The sequence below is a fragment of the Aythya marila genome (assembly GCF_965140915.1).
Source record: "Aythya marila genome assembly, chromosome: 7".
Classification (NCBI taxonomy): Eukaryota; Metazoa; Chordata; class Aves; order Anseriformes; family Anatidae; genus Aythya; species Aythya marila.
In genome coordinates, this window is record NC_139048.1 from 5,518,716 (window position 1) to 5,541,058 (window position 22,343).

General features: G+C 38.0%; 1 protein-coding gene across 15 annotated transcripts in view; it reads right to left on the reverse strand.

Moving 5' to 3' along the window:
- Window positions 1-641: 641 nt before the first annotated feature.
- PLPP4 (phospholipid phosphatase 4) overlaps window positions 642-22,343 on the reverse strand; it is a 186,430-nt gene continuing 164,728 nt past the window's right edge. For 14 of the 15 annotated variants that reach the window (XM_082764709.1, XM_082764710.1, XM_082764702.1 and 11 more), the window contains 2 exons: window positions 17,737-17,907; window positions 13,030-16,040 (listed from right to left, as the gene is read on the reverse strand). In XM_082764709.1, coding sequence (XP_082620835.1) covers window positions 15,841-16,040; window positions 17,737-17,907 — 371 coding nt within the window. In that variant the 3' untranslated portion in view covers window positions 13,030-15,840. Of the gene's footprint in view, window positions 671-7,874; window positions 7,914-13,029; window positions 16,041-17,736; window positions 17,908-22,343 lie in introns of those variants that run through there. The other variant, XM_082764698.1, reaches the window with a different exon arrangement.

Below are 22,343 nucleotides of genomic sequence, written 5' to 3' on the forward strand. Positions count from 1 at the left end.
GTAGCAGTATGACAGCCAAATCCTCAAAAACTGAAGGGAAAGAGGACATAAGTGAAGATGCAAATAGGCCTCTGCCCTGCACCTGTGTGCTACAGCTAATAGCAAATCTAGGCAGGAGACAACTTGTTCCTGATGATATCTACTATTGCAGTATTTGCTGGTTTAATAGTCTTGACTTAGTTCAGGAAGATGGATTTAAATAATGAAATTCTGTTCCAGGGGGTTGAGGAATCACACACCTGCATGAAGCACATGAAGTGTTTTAAAGGAAACCCAAAAAAGCACTAATATTTTATTCAGTTTCACAATCACACTGGAGAAGGCTCCAGGGAGACCACATTGCAGCCTTCCAGTGTTTGAAGAGAGCATACAAACAGGAGGGGGAATGTCTGTTTATGTGTGTTGGTAGTGATAGGACAAGGGGGAATGGTTTTCAACCAATAAATCAAGGGAGATTTAGGCTAGAAATTAGGAGAAAGTTTTTCACTCAGAGGGTGGTGAGGTACTGGAATGGGTTGCCCAGAGGGGTTGTGGCTGACCCATCCCTGGAGGCATTCAAGGCCAGGCTGGACACAGCTCTGGGCAGCCTGATCTAGTGGTTGGCAACCCTTCCCAGAGCAGGGGGGTTGAAACTGGATGATCTTTAAGGTCCTTTTCAATCCAGGCCATTCTGTGAAAACAAATGAACAAACAAACAAAAAAAAATTAAATTGCCAAAATAAAACTGTTATGTATTTGGAATCCCTGTTTTGTCTATTAAGTCCTAAAGACCTGACCTAAATTTCCCTGTCAACCATTGAAGAGTAAATTCCAACCTGAGGAATTTCTCTGAAACTTCTTTGGATCTTTCCAGCTGTCACAGCCACAGTCCACATTGCAACCACAAAGCAATCTCTGGCTTTGAAGATTTAATCAACTTATGTAGATTAATGGATTTTAAAGTAGGAAAAAAAAGTGATTTTTCTTTAGTCTGACTTCCCAATAGTCTCAAATTTAATTAGAGCACATCTACTAGAAAGACATGCAGCCATGATGTATGGTAGTTAAGTATTACTACTACCTATAATTAACAATTGGAAAGGATTAGGCATCTCTCTCTTTGCTAAGATATAACTTTTCTAATTTCCACATTGATTGTATCTGTCTGAGACTTTCTACCACCTGCTCTTGTTCTGAGATTTGATTTTTACTTTAGATTCCCTGCCTTCAGTAAGAGCAGAACACTTTAGGACATCCAGCCAGGGGCTAAGTATTGTCCATGACCTCATTTTGTTCAACCTGCAGCCACATAAGACTATCCCTCCATACAAAGGTAAGCATTGATGTGTGGTGTGCTGGATGTGCGCTGTCCCTGGTGGGAGGGATTTTCCTGCCAGCTCCCTGCTTCAGCACTGAATTGCAGCTAAGTTGCTGCTTAACTTGATCTGGAATGTAAAAGCTGAACTATTATAATGATTAGTATGCCATGAGTGATTAAAATTCATTAGTAAAGATAAATGTAGGTTATTTAGCCAAATTTCCATGTAATTGATCCACATTCTTTCCTGGGTACTTCCAGACTTATCCCTTGGTGGATTTAAAATGAAGTATATCATTTAAAATGGATAATTCATGACAAATTATGTGAAGGAAATAAAAGCCATTCATACATAAACTGTTGGTGAAAACTCAAGAGGAATGGAAGTACCATTTAAGAAGCCAAATTTTAGAGCTCCTGCCAGAACTCATCTGATGCTATTTGCTGATTGAGAGGCAGAAACCTTGCAAGCCAAGGAAGTCAGCATCTGCTCCACTATGCAGCATATTCTTTGGAGCTCTTCAATTTTGCAAAGCTTTCCTTCTCCACTGACATCTGAATGACATTATAACATCAGTAAGGCTTTCATTGATTATTAGAACTTATATAAGCAAGCTACAAGATTTGCTGCCACATTTATTGTTCAAAGAATGATGTTGATTTTGGTAAAGTGAAAATCTTGTTAAAATATGCACATATCCATTAGATCAGCAAAGCATTATTATTAAAGCTAACTTGAGAGGTTTGAAATCCTACTCTTAAATCTTTTGGGGTGTGGCTATACCAGAGCTGAATTTTAATTGTTGCAATGAAAGATTAAGCTGAACATCATTATTCTCCTTACTGAACTTCAAGAAAGAATACTAGGAAAAGCATGCAATTTCCTTGACACCCAAGAATGTGACAGAGTCCGCAAATTGAAGAGCAATACTGTAGCCCCCTTTTTCCCTGGTTTTGCACTCTCTCTATGCCAGACTTTACCAAACTTTCGATTGGCCCAGGCTCTGACCTCTTGCTGCAGTCAGATTTTATAACACCAGTGTACTTTACACACCGCTCCGATTTCAGCATCGCCCAGCAGCTAGAGACACAAAGAGAAGCCAGATTAACTGTGTCCTAAATGCTATGCAGCTGGGTGCCAGAGAGTCATTAGCTCTGTAGTCATCTATCTAACCAAGGATAGACATTCATTTGCAAATTAGTGACCCAAATTCAGACTTTGTGGTTTGAGGGTTTGAAAGAGTCTGCAGGATAATTTATTAGTGTCAATATCTGCAACTTTCCAGATGTTCTTGCTCTGGAACATACACAAAAGAGAAGATCTCAAATGTAATCAATAACGGTTTGGGGACACTTTTGTACTAGGAGGCATGAAGCCTGAAAAACTAAAGATGTTCTCCAGAAGAGGATAAAATTAATGAATTACTTTGAATTGAGGCCAGAGGCAGAGAAAAATATCACTGCAATCTTTCCTGCTTATGTCAGGGTAAAGCAAGTCTCTGATCACTACTGCACAAAGAAAGCCATAGAAGCTCTGCCATGGGAAGAGGGACACCTTCCTGAATGCCCAGGCACTATCCCAGGGACACTATCCCTTTCTCAGCCCCACATCATGCTGATGATACATCATCTCAGGCTTCCCTGTACAGGAAAGGGCTTTGTTCAAGAATGGTGGTAGCCTATTGTGTCCCTGCTGTCCTTCAGCTGTTTAATGAAGGTGTACTACATGGACACCAGCCCAAGGGATGCCACCCCAGCCAAGATAGCAGTGGTAACCTCTTTTATCGGTCACTTTTTCTTGCCATGTTTTATTTTTTGCACAAAGCCACATTCCTCTGGATTTTACAGGTAATTTGCAATGCTAGATGGGACAATTTAATATAGTCTTACTTAAAAAAAAAAAAAAAAAAAAAAAAAACAGCCTATGTCAATGACAAATGCAAGTTTATTGACTTGCTAAATTGTAAAGAACAATTCCTGAAATTAATGTGGATCTTACAGAAATACTGTACATCATCAGCAACTGCTTAGTGTCAAAGAACTGAAAGTGTCTCCAGATACTTCTTGTATAGCATGTAGGCAACTCATGCCTGTGAATCTCTTCTCCTTTTTCTCCTGAAAAGGGTCATCTATTCTGTAGACCCATCTACAGATATATAGTGCCCAGTATCTATCATTTTCATTCTTCTGTCCTCCCTATTATATGGAGGGAAGCCATGGTTATAGCAGAAATGAGCAGATGGCTGTAAAGTGTCCACATGACGAGTGAGGCATGTCACTGGAATTTAGAAAAAAAAACAAACCCACAATCTGCCTTCCACATGACAGTCACAGGAGTAAGAAAATTGGAACAAACCGAAAAGGTGAGGCAAAACACTTCTACTGCATTTCTATCCGTATTCAAAACGATTTATTTTTGCCCTATGAAGTCAATGCCATTAACCTCCATCTGCTCCAGGAGATGGGTTCTACCCCAAAACATAAAGAGACATATCTGGAGCACCATGCAAACATCTACCTACCAGAAAAGAGCCTCATCCACATTTTACAGACAGGTGCAGGAAGATCCTGAGCAGGTGAATCAGCAGTGGATGACAGTTCACCTGTGGTTCTGGGGAAAGGCTGCTTTGGTGCCACATGCCCTGAGTAATTGTTATGCTCTGCATGGCAGATGCAAGCAAGATTTAAGCATTTTCATCCCACAGTCAAGTTTTCAGAGAGATCAAACTTCTATCTTGGAAGATTGCCTGAGTATCCCTCTTCTGCTTGGCAATAAAAATAGGATAGTCAAAAAGAAAGGCAGTCTCTGCTTTCTGTCTGCAGACAAGCAAAACTCAGGTTAGAGCATCTTAGTCAGCTGCAGGCTGCTCCTCTAGCTCAGCCCTCTGCCACGGTCCTATTTCAATTAATTAGGAAGTGACCCTGAAGTCAGACAAATTTAGGTAATGAGAGCATCACGGCACACAGCCATCTGTCAGTGAGAAGCTCCCAGGTGTCTAATGAAGCTGTGGGGGCACAATACCCAGCCCATCAATAAAACAATCCACAAAACGTGACACAAAACCCCACACTTATTGTCCAAGTTCCAAACAGGCTTTTTGTTAGCACAACACCATAATAACTGAGGAAGAAAAAAAAGTCATATGTATAATTAACTATTAGCCTACTTGATATTAAGTACCTAGAATAAAACTCCTATTTAATACCTAACACTCAATAAGGATTATATGGATGATTCTAAGTAGAATTAGACATTAATACTTCATGACTTGAGAAACTCCAGACTATTATAAACTACATGAACACACTTCTAAACACCTTTTCCCACAACAGAGGGAAGTTTGACAAGGGACAGCAGCCATAGACTTAGATTAATTTTTATTATTTTGAGTTAATAGTTGTCTGTACTAGCAGGATCTACTACATGCTGAAGCTCCAGGAAAAAGGTAGCAGGACTACGCATTCACAGAAGAGGTGATCATATAGCAAGAATTACATTCAACAGGTGGGAAGGTATATGCATATGGGACAACACACAATGGGGTCAGTGGGGTTCTAGCAAGAAAGCCTGGACATCAGAGCAGTACCTCTGGAGGAGAGGAGAGTCAGAGTAGACTAGTGGTCTTCCAGGATTTTGTTGTAGAATAACCATGTGCTATTATGCTTAGTGTAAAAAGAATTCAGTAGCAATTCACTTTGATGGTATTGATGCAACTATTCTTTTCCAAAGAATATTGCCATGCATCCAATATGACACGTACATTTTCCCTAGGAATATACCATGCAGAGGAGGAAGGCATTTTCTAGTGGCTCATTTATCCACAAAGAAATAATAAATACAAAAAAAATCTTAAATTCAATTCCTCTTAAGACACTTAAAACACTGCTTTTGTGCGAATGATAAACAGCCCTAAACATTAGAAACTACTTCTGTCAAATGAGGAGTGAAGAAACTTCTGCTGATAAATGTTGCCTCTAAAAAGAACCGTTGTCAAAAAAAAAAAAAAAAGTCCTTCCATGATCAGATTGGTTTTACATTTCACTGAACAAAACCTACAAGTCAATAGCTTGTAACATTGAATTTCTAATGAATTTTCTGGTATCTGTTACTGTGACTCCAGAAAGCTTCCTGGTGTGACCCGTGTGCAATTGCACTACTGCAGGCAAAGAGTTGAGGCTCAGGTACAGCAGAGCCACGGGGGACCTCTGAGCACCAGGACGGCAACTTGCTTTTGTAGCACAGGCCTTCACTGTAACAAGCACCGAACAAAGAGAGAGGAAAACAGCTTCTGCCTAGTGGAGTTTACAGGCAGAAGAGCGAAAGGGAAGATGAGATACTTTTATCCCCAAGGCCTTTCATGTCTTTCACTGGTGTTATCAGGAATAACAAAATAGCCTTTACAGGTGATTAAAAGTGATTCAGCCTATGAATATCCCAGACGACTCTCAACCCCACTATCTGCATTTGCTATGTAGCAGGAAAGAGCAAGAGATTGTATCAGAGCTCGAGTACCAGTGTGAATAATTGATATTAAGATCTGCAGAAATGAAACAGTTTGACTGACCTACTTTAAGGCTTCAGGGAGGTCTATATCATAGAATGAGCTAATTTGAGTTTATGACCTGTTTAAGAGTGTAAGCATGCCTGCAAGCACACTTTATCACGGACAATTTCATAGAAAATAATGTACAGTATAATGCTATTATTCCTCAACTATATTTGGCTCCCATTGATTTCAGCAGTGATCAAAGGCAACGCTATTTCTTCATGATGAGAAGTGACATTTGTTTTAGTAAAAATAAATAAATAAAAATAAATATTTTCCTTGAAGTGCATAGGCAGATGTCTGTTCATCTCAGAGACTGGTTTCACAGGCAGTTGGAGGTTTGAGATCTAGAGCAGCCTGAGCATGAAGTGGTGTGCTGACAGCAGAGAAAGCCCATAGCCACCAAGCCTCTTTTAAGGGCCAACTGTTCAATGAAGCTTGTCTCCAAGCACATTTTTGAGCCACTTCCAGCTCCTATGAACATCTGAGCTGCTCAGCTGTGTGCCTGGTCCTGCTGAAAGCAGACACAAAACTGCCATTTAACTGAAGTAGCAGGAACAAGTGCTTTGCAAAGAGATCTTAAATAATTGTCTTCAGGAACTACTGTTTGATAACAGCAAGCAGCCACAGCAAAAAGAAAATATTGAGCACCGATGTAAAAACCCACAACTGAAAACCCAGCTTATAGCTGGTCTTGCTCTGTCCTAGCAGGAGCCCACAAGGGTTACTGGGAGCACTAACCTAAGCATTTGGAAATGGCCTGAAGCAAACACACAGTTTAGCCTGACAATGTGGTGTGTTTGATGAAAGCACATCACTGGCCCACCAACTATCAGCTGTGACACTACACCAAGAGAAGGCCCAGGAGACTCCGTGGATCTTTAGTTGCCTGAGCATTTTATGATTAGCTTCCCCTTTGAACCTAACCCTTATTCCTTTAACACATTTGGGGAGAGTAAGTTATACCTCTTTGCCCTCATCTGAAACTAAGTGAAAATTCAGTGTGATGGGGAGGTGACAGGAAAGCTTTTAGTGGAGTTCAACTGACAACAAGATATATTTTTGTCCCTCTCTCCCCTAGCAAACCCATTGAAATTCAGGTCACAGGATTGGTTTAGATCATTTGCACCTGTTAGTTCTGGTGTTTAAACAAATTCTTCACAACCTTGATGCACATACATGAATGTCAGCAGCTCTACCAGTGAAGATTTAGCAGAGGAAAAGCAAGCTTCTAGGCCTGAATGTATTATTTACTTCACAAGGCTCTGAGGGTATTATACATTGCATACATTTCTGAACATTAGTGTTAATTACAGTAGTGACTCTCGTTATTTACTAGATCACCACAACATAATGAAACAGACTTCCTATGATTTAATTTGTAAATACCTTTGTCACAGACACATTTACTGCATTATAAGCGCTTATTCTCTAGCTAATACCAGTACCATTAAACAGTAACTCCCTAAACCATCATGTCATGGCTACAGTTTTTAAGAAAGATGTTGGGTAGCACAAGTTTTTCCTCTTATTATTAGTGAGGACAATATATTGGGGGAAATATACACTTACTTGCTCAACAGTTCTATATGACTCCTTAGAAGCTATCATAAACATTAAGAACATACGGATTCAGAAAATTGACTTTTTCAGAACTATCTTTCCAGAAAAAGAATGCTGGAACACGTTAGCAGTCTTAATTTGTTATAAGCCATTGCACTTCAAGCTAGAAGCCAACCTTTATTTAACAGCAGATAGGAAAAAGATTAAGAATAGAAACCCGAGAGCTTCACAGTCTATTAAGCATTAGGGAGGAAAAAAAATAAAAAGTAAAAAAAAATAAAAGAAAGCTGAAGCTCACCAGGAGATCAACTCCCTCTACTGCAGAAACGCTCCCCAAACCAAGAGCTAGTAAAAAACAAGATTAACAGTGGTGCCCCCTAAATTCATAGGAACAAGCAGCTCTGCAATCTCACTGCCTTCCTACTTCAGCTTAGCACATTTTCATCTCAGAGCTAATTTCCACTTACCTTAGGAATTTCCAAACAGAACAGAGGCTGGGTTTCACTCTTCCTGAAAAACATAAATCCATTTACTTGCTATACACTCCTATAACACTTCTTCTTACACCCTCTCCCCAAACTTGCTAGCTCTCATATCACTGATGCAGTGGGCTGCTTTTGTCTGTGCCTGTGCTTGTTCTCAGTTGCCCTGAGCTGAATACTCAGATCAGCTGTGCTATTCTGGAGTTGCACAGGAGTTTCCCTTTAGATTAAAAGAGGGAACTCTCCCTGATGCTAAAATTAAACTAGACAAAAATTAAAATGGAATCATTTCCCATGTGAACAAGTCACAAAACCAAAACAGTTGCATTGAAATTCTGGGGGAGGTTTCTCAGCCCAGTAGAGAATTTATGGTCATATTAGGAAGGTACAAATCACCTACTTGAAAATAAATCCCTTACAGTGGGTATTTGCCTGGCATCAGTGAGCTGGAAGCCTCAAAAGAGCAAGGGTGGAAATTATCTCCACATGCTGGCAGAGGGCTCTGTACACTGAAGTGTATGTAGGTAGTGCAGATTGTTTCCCTTAAAATATTGTTAAAACTCTCAGTTTTATTAATTTATGGAGTTAAAACTATTTTCTAAACCATTACATCCCTGTAAAATGGAATTGCTCTTTTCCAAACAAACCATCACAAAAATATGATGTCTAGCCCTTTGTTTCATGCAATTATCTGTTTAAAGAGGCCAGCTCCAGTCTTTTTCACATTCACTGATTCAGAGGATGTTTTAAGCTGCTTTTTCTTTGTTGAACAATGCTGCAGATATGAATTCCAGCATATTCGCTCAACTGACAGACTTACTGACAGACTTACACCTCTTAGGTTGAAGAATGACACTGTGACTTTGGCCGGGTATTTTTTTTTTCTTTTCTTTTTCTTTTTTTTTTTTTTTTTCTTTTTCAGTGATATATTGACTTCAAGATGAAGTAGAATTGAATCTTTTATCCTGGCTTCAATTGGTTGGACTGGAAACAAAGATGAAATGCAGTTGTGTATACACAAATGCTCTGTAATGTTGTTAAGAAATGATGTGCACAGAATTCAGACTAATATAATAGCATTGTATATTCAGTCTGTCTGGTAACAGAGATAGTTATTACAATATATAATTTGTACACATCACCCTAATAAAGTGGGGGTCCTTTTTTCCAAGTGACCCTTACGCAAAAAATTGAATACAGAGTTCAAGGAGAATTGTGACAATAATGTGACTCCAGTGAGGCAAAGCTGTTTGGACTAATAAACCAAATGTTCCCTTGTTGAGACCTCTTCCAGGAATTAAGTAATGGGCTTATATCTTAATTAGGATCTCTTCACTCTTAACCCTGCAAATGGTGTCAGAAAGTCACTCTGAGATAGAAATGCTAACAGGAATAGTGGCAAAGCTGGCCTCAGCTATGGTTCTCAAATGGTTCCCATGGCAGCAGATAACTTCTTTATTTCACAGTTTGTTTCCACTCTGCTGCAGTGACCACAAGCTACAAAGTTGAAGGATAGAAATAGACTTGTGACTGCAATAACATAACAGTGGTGGGAACATGGAACAAGTGGAATTGGAACAAATTATTTTACAGAGTTTTTGTACTTTACTGAACAATACTAACAATGTAATTTCATTAGGCAGTGGTCTGAAGAAGAGCAGCCTTATTAGGCAAGCTGTGTCTCTTCTTGAAGTAGTCACATCAGGATTTTTGCTACCTTAAGTGGATGATAAACTGGTACCTGTGCTAGACGGAGGGTGTTTGATGACAGACTAGAAGCTTTTAGTATCTAGATAGGTTCTTGAAGTGGAAGCTGGGAGTATAGCTGCGTTGTTAGACTGCCTTCTGAGGGCATCGTGGGAGAAGTGAGAATTCTTCTGAATTGATGTCCCTGAATTGCACTCTTAAAAGTGCACTCACCAGTCACTCAAAGCATCTAGTATATCAAATGTGCATTTGTTCAACTGATAACATCGTAACGGTGAAGAACAGGAATCTGCTTCTGCTCCAGCTGTGGGTTTGTGCATTTGGAAAAGTGAAAGTGCACTGGGAACGCTTCTCATTACTTACTGCACTTGCTGATTGCAAGAACTGTAAAAGCCACTTCTTAAAAGTGTCCTGCACCTTAAGAGGGAGAGGTTTTGCATATCAAGCAGTGGTAACCTGAAGTCTCCCACTGCAGCTTGTTTTGAGTCTATCAGGCAATTCTATAATGATATCTAGTCCCTTACAAGTTGCTTCTGTGTAAATGTTGTTTAGAATACATAAATACATTAATTATATTCAAAAACTTATAGAAAGTATTGCTTCTGTTAACCCCAAATACAAAAGCTGCCTCCCTGGAACAAGTGTCTATGTAAGGGATTAAGGGGGATGCTATTATAAATATACATTTAATTCTTACTTCCCAAACTATTTTGTTTCAGTGGGTTCCCATTATTAATTTATGTCTAACCATTTCCTCACATAGGCTTGCTTACGGTGGCCACAGCAGGGACTGGGGAGGAAGAGGGACTTTGTTCCACTCACAGAGCATCTCTGGAAGGGGTTTCATGCATCTTGGACAAAAGTTTCCACTCCGCATGCCTGGTGGACTGCACTGGTTAACCCAGAGGGGCAGGAGGGACAGGGCAGGGCGCACTCCCTTGTGTTGCAGTGCTCGTGGTCCTGCGAGTTATTTCACTGCCTTCAATCTATGTGTGCAGATCCCTTAGTGTCAGCCTATTTATTTCATTTAAATCAAAGAGTGAAAGTTAACCCAGACAGTTGATCCCAAAGCAACAGCCCACTGCTTTCCCTGAGCATGGAAGTAACAGAGTTGCAAATGTTAGGCCAAAACATTGCAGTCTATAAATAAAATCAGGGCTCCGGAGGGGGGTCCTGTTCTGTTTAGTAAGCTGACTAAAGCTTTGACATTAGAAAAAGGCAGTTTCCAAACAGGAACAGGACAGAAATAACAACAGAAAAGAACATATTTAGATCCTCTAATTAACATATAAAGGATAGAGGAGGGTAATGGTGGGAGACAGGCAGGATCCAAGAGAAGGTATTTGTGGATATCAGCAAACATTTCTCTTCCCATTCCCTTCACCAACAAAGTGGCTGCTCTGGAGACAAAGAGAACAAGAAGAAGGGATCTAAAGGAGCTCACAGGGCTTAGGGTTGTTAAACAGCAGAGTTATGCCTATGAACAGGAGACCAAAAGAAAAGCCAACCATATAAAAGTGTTAGAATGAAAACAAAGATTCCTTGTGCTCAGCCCCATCTATTCCTGGAAATAAGCTTGTTTCAGACCACGTGAATTGAATCTTCATTATCAAGAGTTAAATTTTAGTAGGTTTCTAGCATAATGGATGACAGCTGTAAAGCTGCCAGTGAAATTGAGGGCTTTTTTTGCTCTGCTAACAGAAACTCAGTCCAAGATTTAAGATCTACATAGCTGGCTGAATCACATTTGATGTTTGCCGTTCTGCAATACATGTGAACGGGTCCTATGCATCGCTGTGTTGTTTTTATTGAGTCAAAGCACTGAGCGAGGGTTTTCTATTTCATGCTCCATTCATACCTTGCTGCACAGATTGCATGATGCATGCTACCCACTGATGCCCTTTGGTTTTCCTTTTGGAAAGATTTTGAAGCTAGCAACAAAATAATAATTAACAGATCTTTACTTCTATAATTTCTGCATACACCTATTGCAGCTCAGGTGCCTTTCATATGGTTATCTGGGTTTAATCAAGATCCAAATCTGGCCTGAAAGGCAATTTCTTGGCTATATCTGCAAGTTTCATCAAAAGTCCTGTAGCAATAAACCAATGATGGGATGTGCCAGGCATATGCAAAAGGTGTGCTAAGTGACTGTAGATTTTTGACTTCATCTGAAACTAAATTGAAGCAAGAACCAGCCTACAGTGAGTGAAGTCCACAATCTGCATTGGTAAGACTGGTATTGTGGAGTAATCCCATGCGATATTGGAGCGTTTGCCCTGGTGTCATGAAGAACAGAATTTCATTTAATTTCTGCTTGTGTTAATATAAGCACAGAGTAACTCTTTAATAGAGGTGCCATACTGTACTTGTCCCATCAGGCACAGGACTACTGTAAAGCAGTAACACTGGTGGGGTAGACAATACAAAAATGATAATCACTGTTGCCTAATGCTTGCAGCTATTTCCACATTCTGAACATCAAAAGCGACAGAAACAAGTGTCTGACCTTTTCACTCCCATTACCCTGATGCTGCTGCATTCAAGACTTTTCCCCTTGGGTCAGGTCAGAGCAATCCAACAGTTTTCTAACTCAGAAGAGATGTATGTTATCACAAGAAAACAAAATTGCAGTCAAATTGTGGCAATATTTCACTACTTACAGTCCTAAAAATGTAAGAGTTTGAGCAGGAACTGTGTGAAGGCTTTACTCCACTTACTGGATGTGATGTGACTGGTGAAAAACAACAGTTCCACTGAAATTAACATAATTTTACTACCATATACCAGAAATAAAAATATTGTATATTTTTTTATATCCATCATAAATTGTTTTTTAGCCATGGAAGAAAAATGAGGTTTTCTTTTCATATTAAGTACAAAGAACATGCTGCATTCATGAGGAAGGAAGCAAGAGTGAAATCAGGCTAAACTGCACAAAGAAAATCTGAGAATGAAACAGCAGAAATGCTCCAGCTCTAGTCCTAACACATTGCTTGAGATATGCATTCACTACAGGGACATTTTGCTGACTGGTTTGCAATCTTGTGTTTCTCTTGGTTTCAGGATATTTCTGTTGTGTTCTATTAGATCTTGTTATCTTTTTTTTAGTCTAATCGCACTTCATTAAATATGGCATTCTGAGTATCTTTTGAGATATAGAACTTGACAGATAAAAGGGATCTGTTGCAGTTTAGCTGATTGAATATTTTAAAATTTCAGGCTCACAAATTTATACTGCATTTTCCTGGATGAAAGGTGGGTAGCTTATTTTGGTTAAATGAGGTTTTACTAGTAACAGTAATCACTTTTGGAACTGCTGTTTTTCATAAGTAATTCAGTTACATTAGGGCATGGTTTTTGCAATACTCTCTGTGGTTTATTAATTAAACTAACGATAAAAAATGATAACACACAGATGTACAAACCCACATTCATGTGTTGTTTTATTGGTGCATTACAACATTACATTTCCTTCACATTGAGAAAGCATGAGATTAAAATGCATTGATCCACAAAAAATGCCTTCCCTACACTGACTTTGCACTGGTAATTACAGCATCTACAGATCCCTCCATAAGTTTTACTTAATTATGTCTTTGATATTTTTAATTACATTTTAATCAAAGCTTTTACATTGCCTGTTTTATGACTTTTAATTTAATTATTCCCATTAAAAATGTTATTCTTTACTGCTTTGCAAAGTTCTCCAATTACTCTTGCAACATAAGTATTTATGCTGTATTGCATCTCATATTCCAAATCTTTTAACAGTCCCTGTTCATTTCAGGGCTGTATAAGCATTCCCAATCCCAAAGTAAATCACTTAGTTGTATCAAAAGCCATTAAAATACTGGGAATGTGAACAGCACAGTTAGGAGGCCCCACTCACTTTTGAGAATAAGCCAGATCTATATAAAAACATGCAAAATGCACTATGCACTGGTATTAAACTTCTGATTTTGATTTAAGATTTTATTATTTTTTAACATTTGCATATAACCTGGAAGACTAGGGTTCCTGCTGAAAGAAAAAGCTAATGGCAAAGCCCTATACAATGTAAAGATGACACCCTTACTCTAGGGCTTTATTTTAACCCTCAGATATGAAGTAATAGAAAATGGTATCTCTGTTATAGAATTCCATAGGATGGTTTAAAAACTTCATAGAAAGATAAACCTCCACTGAACTGTGTGGATTTCTACAATAAGACCTCAATTACACTAGAGAAGTGTTCTGTCAAATCCAATGCAAATGTTATGCCAGCACAATTTTCTTTCACATATGCTAGGATCATGACCTAGCACATATACACAGCAAGATGTTTGGCTGTCTCTATTCTAGAGCTCAGAATACTATAACTGTCAGTAAAAAATCCTGCCTGTAACTGACACAGTCAAACTGGCATCAGTTTTACAAGTAAATCAGGCCTAATATCTACTGAACCCTACTGGGTTCATGCCTATTACAATCTGTTCCTTAACATCATTTCCTATTTACAGTTATTTCCAAATATCATATGTCTATACATAGTATGGTTGCATTCTCAAGTACACAATTATTACAGTTTTTTAAAAGGGACTCTAATTTATGTGTTTTCTATAAAAATTCAAGTGTTGCCAATCAGGAAATAGCTCTTCTCAAAAAAATCTACAAAGCTTACCTTTGACAAAAGTAAATGACAAGCGTTACATAAAGACATTGAGCTGTTTGAATCACAAAATGCCTACAAGGCCAACACATATTCCAACAGGAACACATAAATTATAATTATGGCAGCAGTCTCCTCCAGTCTAAAGCACCATAAAAGTAGTTGTTGGTCAATACTATCTTGCTTTAACCAGCAGCCCCTGCTAAGGAACATTCAACTGCCGAGACGCGGTCTAGAACATCTACCTGTATTTTCACAGGATACCTAAGAAAAGAGATTCTGGAATCTGACATTCTGCCATCCAAAGTTACATCATTTCACAGGAATGTGATGTATACTGCATAGTGCATATGTAACAGAACTGGATCCTAACAATAATAAATTAACTAAAGTTGTTTGGTCATACACTTAGTAATCTCTGTACCAACACCATTTTGATTGAGGTGAGTTTCAATTCAGGTACCAAGCCAACCTTTGCAAACACCATGCACAAGAACATGAAGAGCTGAGAATATGGAATGGTTTGACTGGAACATCATTTCCAGCATTCCTCTGGATATACTACAGAGCTGGAAACCCCCATAAGCATTCATAGTGGTGCACCAAAGTCACAAATGAAAATCTTTGCATTTCTTCAGATCACCAATGCTACAGTGAGTCACCACACAAGAATGAGCATGGTACATTGAGATTCACAAAAAAAGATGTTTCTTTATCTTCAAACTTTTAGGATTTTTAACAATTAGTTTTAAATACTTCAGCTTGTTGACTGTGTTCTTTACTCTCATTTTGTTTTGATAGTATTTACTGCAAGAGCTCTCAAAAATGTCAAATGATATAATACCAAGTTTTTGATCCATTCTACAAACATACATTTTATCACAAGCTGATAATTTTAAGAGTGTGGAATTTCTTGAATGGCAGCATCATTCTGAAGAACTACTAATGTAACAATGCTTGGCTCTTGTAATCACTCGCACCTTTTGGCTGCTTGATCATTAGTAGCTCAGAATGACCTTGCCAAAACTTAATACAAAGTTCTTCCAGCATGTGGAGTTTATTATGTTAGAAGGCAACAAGATAAACAGAAGGATGATGCCCTAACTTATTAAATTACACAAAGAAATGTCTGGCTACAACAGACGCTGAACATCTGATGAAAAGTGCTGTGTGTACTCACCACTCATCAAAGTCAATGAGTGCTGAAGACGACCAGAACTTTCTAGGAGATACTCAGAACTTTAAAAAATCTGTTTCCAGATCTACCGTATCCTCAACTACATCTTAAAATTATTCTCCTGACCAATCTCCACATGGAATTGTTTTTAATGTTCTTTTCCCTTCCCCCAGATAATCTACCTGTTTGCAGTAGACTGAAAACAGACAATTCAGCAGTCAACATGAACTGAAAATTTAAATTTAAGTGTATAATGATACTATGGCATTAAAAATAAAATATTCAATTTTTCTTTATAAAAAGGAAAGAAATTAAAGAAAAAGTACAGATCATGTGTACAGTAGGAAACACCGTGTTAAGAGACCAGCTTGGAGAAAATGTGAGAAGGCTAAAAGTTCATTCTGCATTTCTCAAAGTCATACTGGACCTTCAGTTATTCCCTCTAGAGGCAGGCCAGTAGCATTATCTGCTGTAGGTCTCTCTTCTTTCTTCATAGAGTTCTGGTCTAGCAGGCTGACATAAGATTTATGACAAGCTGTATTACCCAAAGGAGGGTAGTGTTGTCTGTAGCAAATATAAGCAAAAATGAGGCCAATGATCCCTCCAACGAAAGCATCTAGACAAAGAAAGCAACAAAACCAGAAGCATGTTACCACAGAAAGGACAGCCGGTACTGAAAACTGTAAACAGAAATCTAAAACGTTAGATTGACCTGCAAGTGTTTAACCCAGAATCTGTGAACTGTGTATTTTCATGAACAATTTGAAGCCAAACACCACAAAAAAAAAAAAAAAAAAAAATTTCTTGCTATATTATACTGCTATATTATCCACACCCAAAACATTACAAACACTTCTTATACTAGTTGCTAAGTGGTTGCAGCAACACTTTTTTTAAAGAAAAAAAGTATATTCTTTCAGCCTTGGTATTTATCTTTACTTTTTTTTTTTTTTTTTTTTTTTTTTTTTTCATACAAGCGTTCCACTTATTTCATGAGCACACTAATATTCTCAGAGCTATAAACTTATATAGTGATCTAGGGACTTAAAAGCAGCCAATATATTCAGGATTCATAATGAAATATCCTAATGTTCACCAATATCAACACTAAGCTCCTGAATACTACATTTCCTAGGCAAACTGAAGGGACTTCATAAAATACCAATAATGTTAATGTTCTCAGCCCACTATATGGTTTTTTAATGTAAAAATTACTCTACTCCACCTTTCACCTACAGTATGCTGTCCTGGACATTATATTGATGGTCCTTGTTCATTCCCCACAGCATAGTTAAGACTCTATTATAAAGCCACCATAAATAATTTAACACAATTGGCTGACTCTGCTGAACATAAAAGACAAGGCCTGAACTCTGGCACTGCATACTGCAGAGTGAATGAGTCTCTCCCTTGAGATCACAGTTCTCTCAGCTAACGGCATGGGTCACCTGCAAGATAATGTCTGCCAGCATGGTTCTAGCTTGGGAAGAGTTATCTGAGTCTTCAGACCCATCCCTTTGAACTTCAGAGATAAAAATCTGAGCAGCTGTAAATGGACACAGTCAAAACCCTCTGGGGCTGTGTAGTTTCCTTCCATCATATTTAAAATACACCACAATAATCTTCCCCAGAGCACATGTTTCAGTAAATAAATGATTCTTACTCTTGGCAAGTAATAGTACACACTGTAAACACATCCAAAACTTGATTAAGCTGTATGTTGCCACTCATGTTCATTTGCACCCTTCTCTCTCTAAAAGAGACTCAAGCCAACCAGGTCTCCCACAGAGCAGCAGATCTGTAACTCTGCCGCCGGGCAAGGCAAGCACCTCCCGTTCAGCAGCTTTGTTTTGGGGGCTCTCAGTGCCCCTGCGTGTGCTGAGCCCTGCTGCAAGGCAAGGCCTCTGCAGGAAGACAGGAGACTCCTTGAAGAAGATGTTTAGGCTAGTAGATGGTGATTAAGCTGCTATAGGAGAACAACAAGCTGCATGAACACACACACAAAAAAGAGTGAGAAAAAGCATGTAACAGGATGAGTCTTGCTCTGGTATGGAGCCAGCTGTATGAGATAAGAGTGCTTGTTGGGACAGAGGTACACTGTACTAAATTGAAACTACATAGAGGAACCAAAAAATGGGAAGCCAGGAGCATCAGTGCCACGAAAGTCTGCTATAGCATTCCATCACATTGTAACTTGTGATTTCAGTGGGAAAAAAAAAAAAAAAAAAAAAAAAGCACTACAAAAAATAAAAAGCTAATTAAAAAAAAAATATATATATATATATATAGAAAAAGATATCTCTATGGCTCACCTTGCCAATGGTGTTTGTAATCACACATACGTGACAGAGCAATCATCATGGCACAGTAGAGAGGCAGAATAGCTGCACAAAGCCGCCAGCTCTTCCCCCGGCCATTTTCTGTGAAGCAATGCAACTTTCCAGCTAAGTAAAAGGTGGTAAAGCCAAGGCCTGAAAATGCAACTGAAAGAAAAAACAAATAATTGTAGTATTTTAGTATTTGGCATTATAGTACTTTGTCATTATTGTTCTACACTGTACTATCCCTTAAGATCTGGCAGCAGCATCCTTCTACTGAAGAGAAGTCTTGGGCTTTACAGGGTGATGTTAGGAGGCAAGCTGAGAAGTTGAGAAGGCCTGTCTGCAAAAACTGAGGGAGTTTCATAACTTGCATGGTGATCACATGTAACTATATAAATTATACTGTTATAATTTACTATTTTAAAATAATATATCACATACCCTAGGCAGAGGTATTTTTGCATTTTTTTTTTTAATTAAAAAATCATTGTACAAATCTTTATTTAAAAAAAAAAAAAAAAAAAAAATCACTACTTTGCAAGCTGAATGGGAAAAAAAATCTCCTATTGTGATGTGCAGATCCATGATGTGCATACGTTCTCCAGAGCAGTGGCATTAGCAATGCAAGCAATCAGGCAAGTAAACAGTGCAAAGTAAATCCATTTCCTTCTCATATGTACTCAACATTCCCACAACCTGATATGTCTACAAATACCGTGGTACCTATAGATGTTCACCTTTCCAATAGCAATTGATTTTTTTTTTCCTTTAGAAATTCACATTTTTCTCCCAGGAGAGAAATTGGCTGCAGAAAGAATCACTGATTTTCTTTGCGCATTAAATTAAACATTTAGACGAATTTTTAGCTTGAGTCACAAAAGCCTTTTCACGCTTAACCTTCAGCATGTCTTTCCTGATTTGAGATCTATTCTAAAAACCTCAGGTTCAAAGCAGAAAAGGATTCAGTCAGTTTGTACTGCAATTGTATTACATTTAAATGATATTTTAGGTTCCATTAACCTGTTTCTTCAGAACATGTTGAACTGACAGCAATTACAGAACCCATATACCAAGTTTTTGTACTGAACTTTTTTCCTCTTGCAGCTGTTCACCTTCCAGATGAGATGCTGGGTGGCTTTTTTATTTTTCCTTTAAATGTGTGTGTGGTTTTTTTTTGTTTGTTTGTTTGTTTGTTTGTTTTTAGACTCTATAATATGTTATATTACTGAAGGAAAGTTAGTACTGCTGCTGAACAGGTAGCTCTGGGAAATACAACAAACATCCACAAAGATCACACGGTTTTGCTGCTGACTGCAGAAATCAAAATAGAACATAAGGATTTAAAGCACAAATAGCAAAAATATAAATATATATCCAAGCACTTGAAATCCTTTTTCTGACTAACCTTTATACTTTTTACCTTTGTAATACCTAGCAACCTCTGTGAGAGGTAACAGGTCACTTCCATAGTACAAAATTCTGTGTTTCTGCTGCTGGTGAATGGAACAGTAAAATTGCCCTCAGGGCTGAATCAGACGTGCATCTTTTTTCTAATCTCCTGCTCAGGCTGTTCAAATGGCCTTGTCCTCATGTTCACAAATGCTAAATGTAATAAAGTAATCACCCTGCATTTTGCTGATCAATCTACGAGATGTACTATCTTAGCTGGCAGCACAATAGAGTGGTTTCATAAGTTTATGCTATACAGCTGTTTGAATGCAATTACTGAAGATTTGCATTTCATCTTCAAACACACAAATAAGTCACTTCTCTGGACTGGATATGGCAGAGCAAGACAGAATGTTAATTAGTCATCAAACCAATACACCAAATATTTTGTTTCCTAGCCACTCTTTCAATCAGGGTAGATTTAAATTAGTTTAAAAAAAAAAATAAAATAAAAGAAGAAATTATTCACACTGAGGGTGGTGAGGCACTGGGATCTGTTGCCCAGAGAAGCTGTGGCTGCCCCATCCCTGAAGGTGTTCAAAGCCAGGCTGGATGGGGCTTTGGGCAATGTGGACTACTGGGAGGTGTCCCTGCCATAGCAGAAGGGGTGGAATGAGATGGTCTTTAAAGTTTCTTCCAACCCAGACCATTCTGTGACTCCATTCTTTGATTCTATTTCCAGGAAAGAACGTAAAAGTTTTTGTGGTTTAAAAATCATACAACCTACAACAGTTCATAAAGTAGAGGGCTTAATGAAGCAGCTAAATATAGTATTGACTTTTCCAAATCTACTATTTAAACTGTTGAGTGTTATCTTTTAATACTAAGAAACCTTCATGGTATGGATATATATTGCACAATCCATAGTGTAGGTGTCCAGTACACACATATTTGTATTCAGAATTACTAGAATTTAACAGGCTATTCCAATGCAGAAAAGAAAGGGAATAACAAGACAAAACAGAACGGAACAAAAACAAGCAAACAACAAACAGAATTTGTGTTTCAGCCTGGACAACGTCTCCTATCAGAACAAAACCTTGTAAGAAAGATTTATGAGCTTTGCACAGAGCACAAGGAGAAAAACAGCACCTGAAATACACCTGTACATTAATGCCTCTGATATACAGAAAACCAGACTTCATCATGACTGAATCAATATTTGCATATTATGGGGAATGGAGAGAAAGCTTTTCTTTATGCACCTAGACTCACAAGTCCTTCTGCGTTATACATGTATATTTTGATCTAAACCTTACTTTCTAAACTGAGCTTTCATATTCATGATTCAAGCAAGGCAAAGCTGACCTGCAAAAGCAGTAAAATGAATATTATAACACAGCAGCATCCAGTAAAATAAAAATGCAGTGCATTATCTTTCAATGACCTAATTTAGTCCCTAGTTAACAAAAGACGTAAAAGAGAACTTTTTTGTCTTTGAAGATAACTTCTTCATTTGTTTTTGAAGTAGGGTTTTAAGCTGAGATCTTCCTTGATATTTAATTGCTTGTGAAAGATTCATCACTGTAGGACTGCCAGAAAACTGACTGGAGAGATCAGCACTTTAAGAATTTGTTCTAATGTAGCTCTTGTAGTAAAGCAAGATTCCTCTTTGGTATAAGACAAATTAATTTTTTAAAACACAAACATAACTACAATCGCATTGACATGAATTATTCTGAAATTGAACAGGAAAAGTGCACATATCATATAAAATATCTGCCGCAGATGGAATTGCTGACAGGAAACCATTCTCCACAATAATCTACATTACAAGCATGTAGTTTGCTGCAATGAATATTTTCAGGAGGTGAAACAGCATACAGGAATACTCTTAGCCAAGTAGCTTTGCACATCTTAATATTTTCATGATTTCTGGACTTGCTTAAGACTCTGTGGATGTTATTTATTCATTTATTCATGTTTAATTATAAATATCCCATTTGTGATCTTGGATGTAACTAGATATATTCCATAAAAAAAATATATGGGTGTTCAACACAATGGCTATAACATACTAAAAGCAAAAGTGTAGAGAAAAGTATAGAGTAAAACCAATTTACATCTCTGGACAAAGTTCAGGAAGTGTTCAGCTTCAAAGAATATAAAAAGAAATCAATGTTTCAATTCAGGAACTTTGCCTTCTTTCTTTAGGTCTGTTCCATCCCATCCAGTCTAAATTACAACCTCCACAACTGCAGCTGTATTATCCTGATAGCAAAGGCCTACAATAAAGGGATCCTTTAATCAAATGCATGGTGGACAGCAGCAGCAGGTTTAGTTAAATGAGCTTTAGAGCAAACCTCGTGATATTTAAAATAAATATATAAATACATTTCCCCATCATTTTTTTTTCATTCTATTTTCAGAATCCACAGCATTTCCAGAAGGAGGTGCTCATGAATGAATAGAGAAGGTCAGCAGTATGTATTTACACTAGAAACTGAGGCAGCTCAGATGGTCGATATATTCCTCTAAACTGAAGGTCAGGAAGAAAAGAAACTCACATACGGTCCTAGAGGGGAACTTATCTCTAACAAAAGATGGAAATGTAACATAATGATGCTCTAGCTTGTAGCTATGAAACTAACAATCTGTAGAGCAGCTTTACATTGCAATATTGTGAGATTGGTTTTCCTCACCCTGCAGTGTGCACATCCAGAAGAGCTGCTTGACCCTATCTGTGTGTGTGGAGATAGCAGCAGAGAACATGGAATGAAAAGCTAAATGCTCTGGGAGGTGGCAGCATCCAATGCAAAGGTAACTAATTATTCTGAAACAACTCAAATCCTATGCACTTCATGTATGTTGCTTATTTGGGTGATAACTACATTTTGAAGATGTGGTCATTCAATAACATTAAGAAAAACAATTCAGTCTTCAATAATCCCTGGATTGTAGGTGATATTTACACTGAAGAAATGGTCAATCAGTAGAATGTATTTGAGCATCCTTTGATTTTTTTTTTCCTTCACATTCTAGACTCCATAGCTCACTGTATCACAGAGAAAATGCAAACACAAGTATACACACATCACATGTCCTACTATATTAGATATGTCTTTTCAAATTGCCTAATGTTATAATATAATTAAAGTTATACTTCTGCATAGAACAGATTCCAAAGAATCAGCAAAGCAATGTTCCTC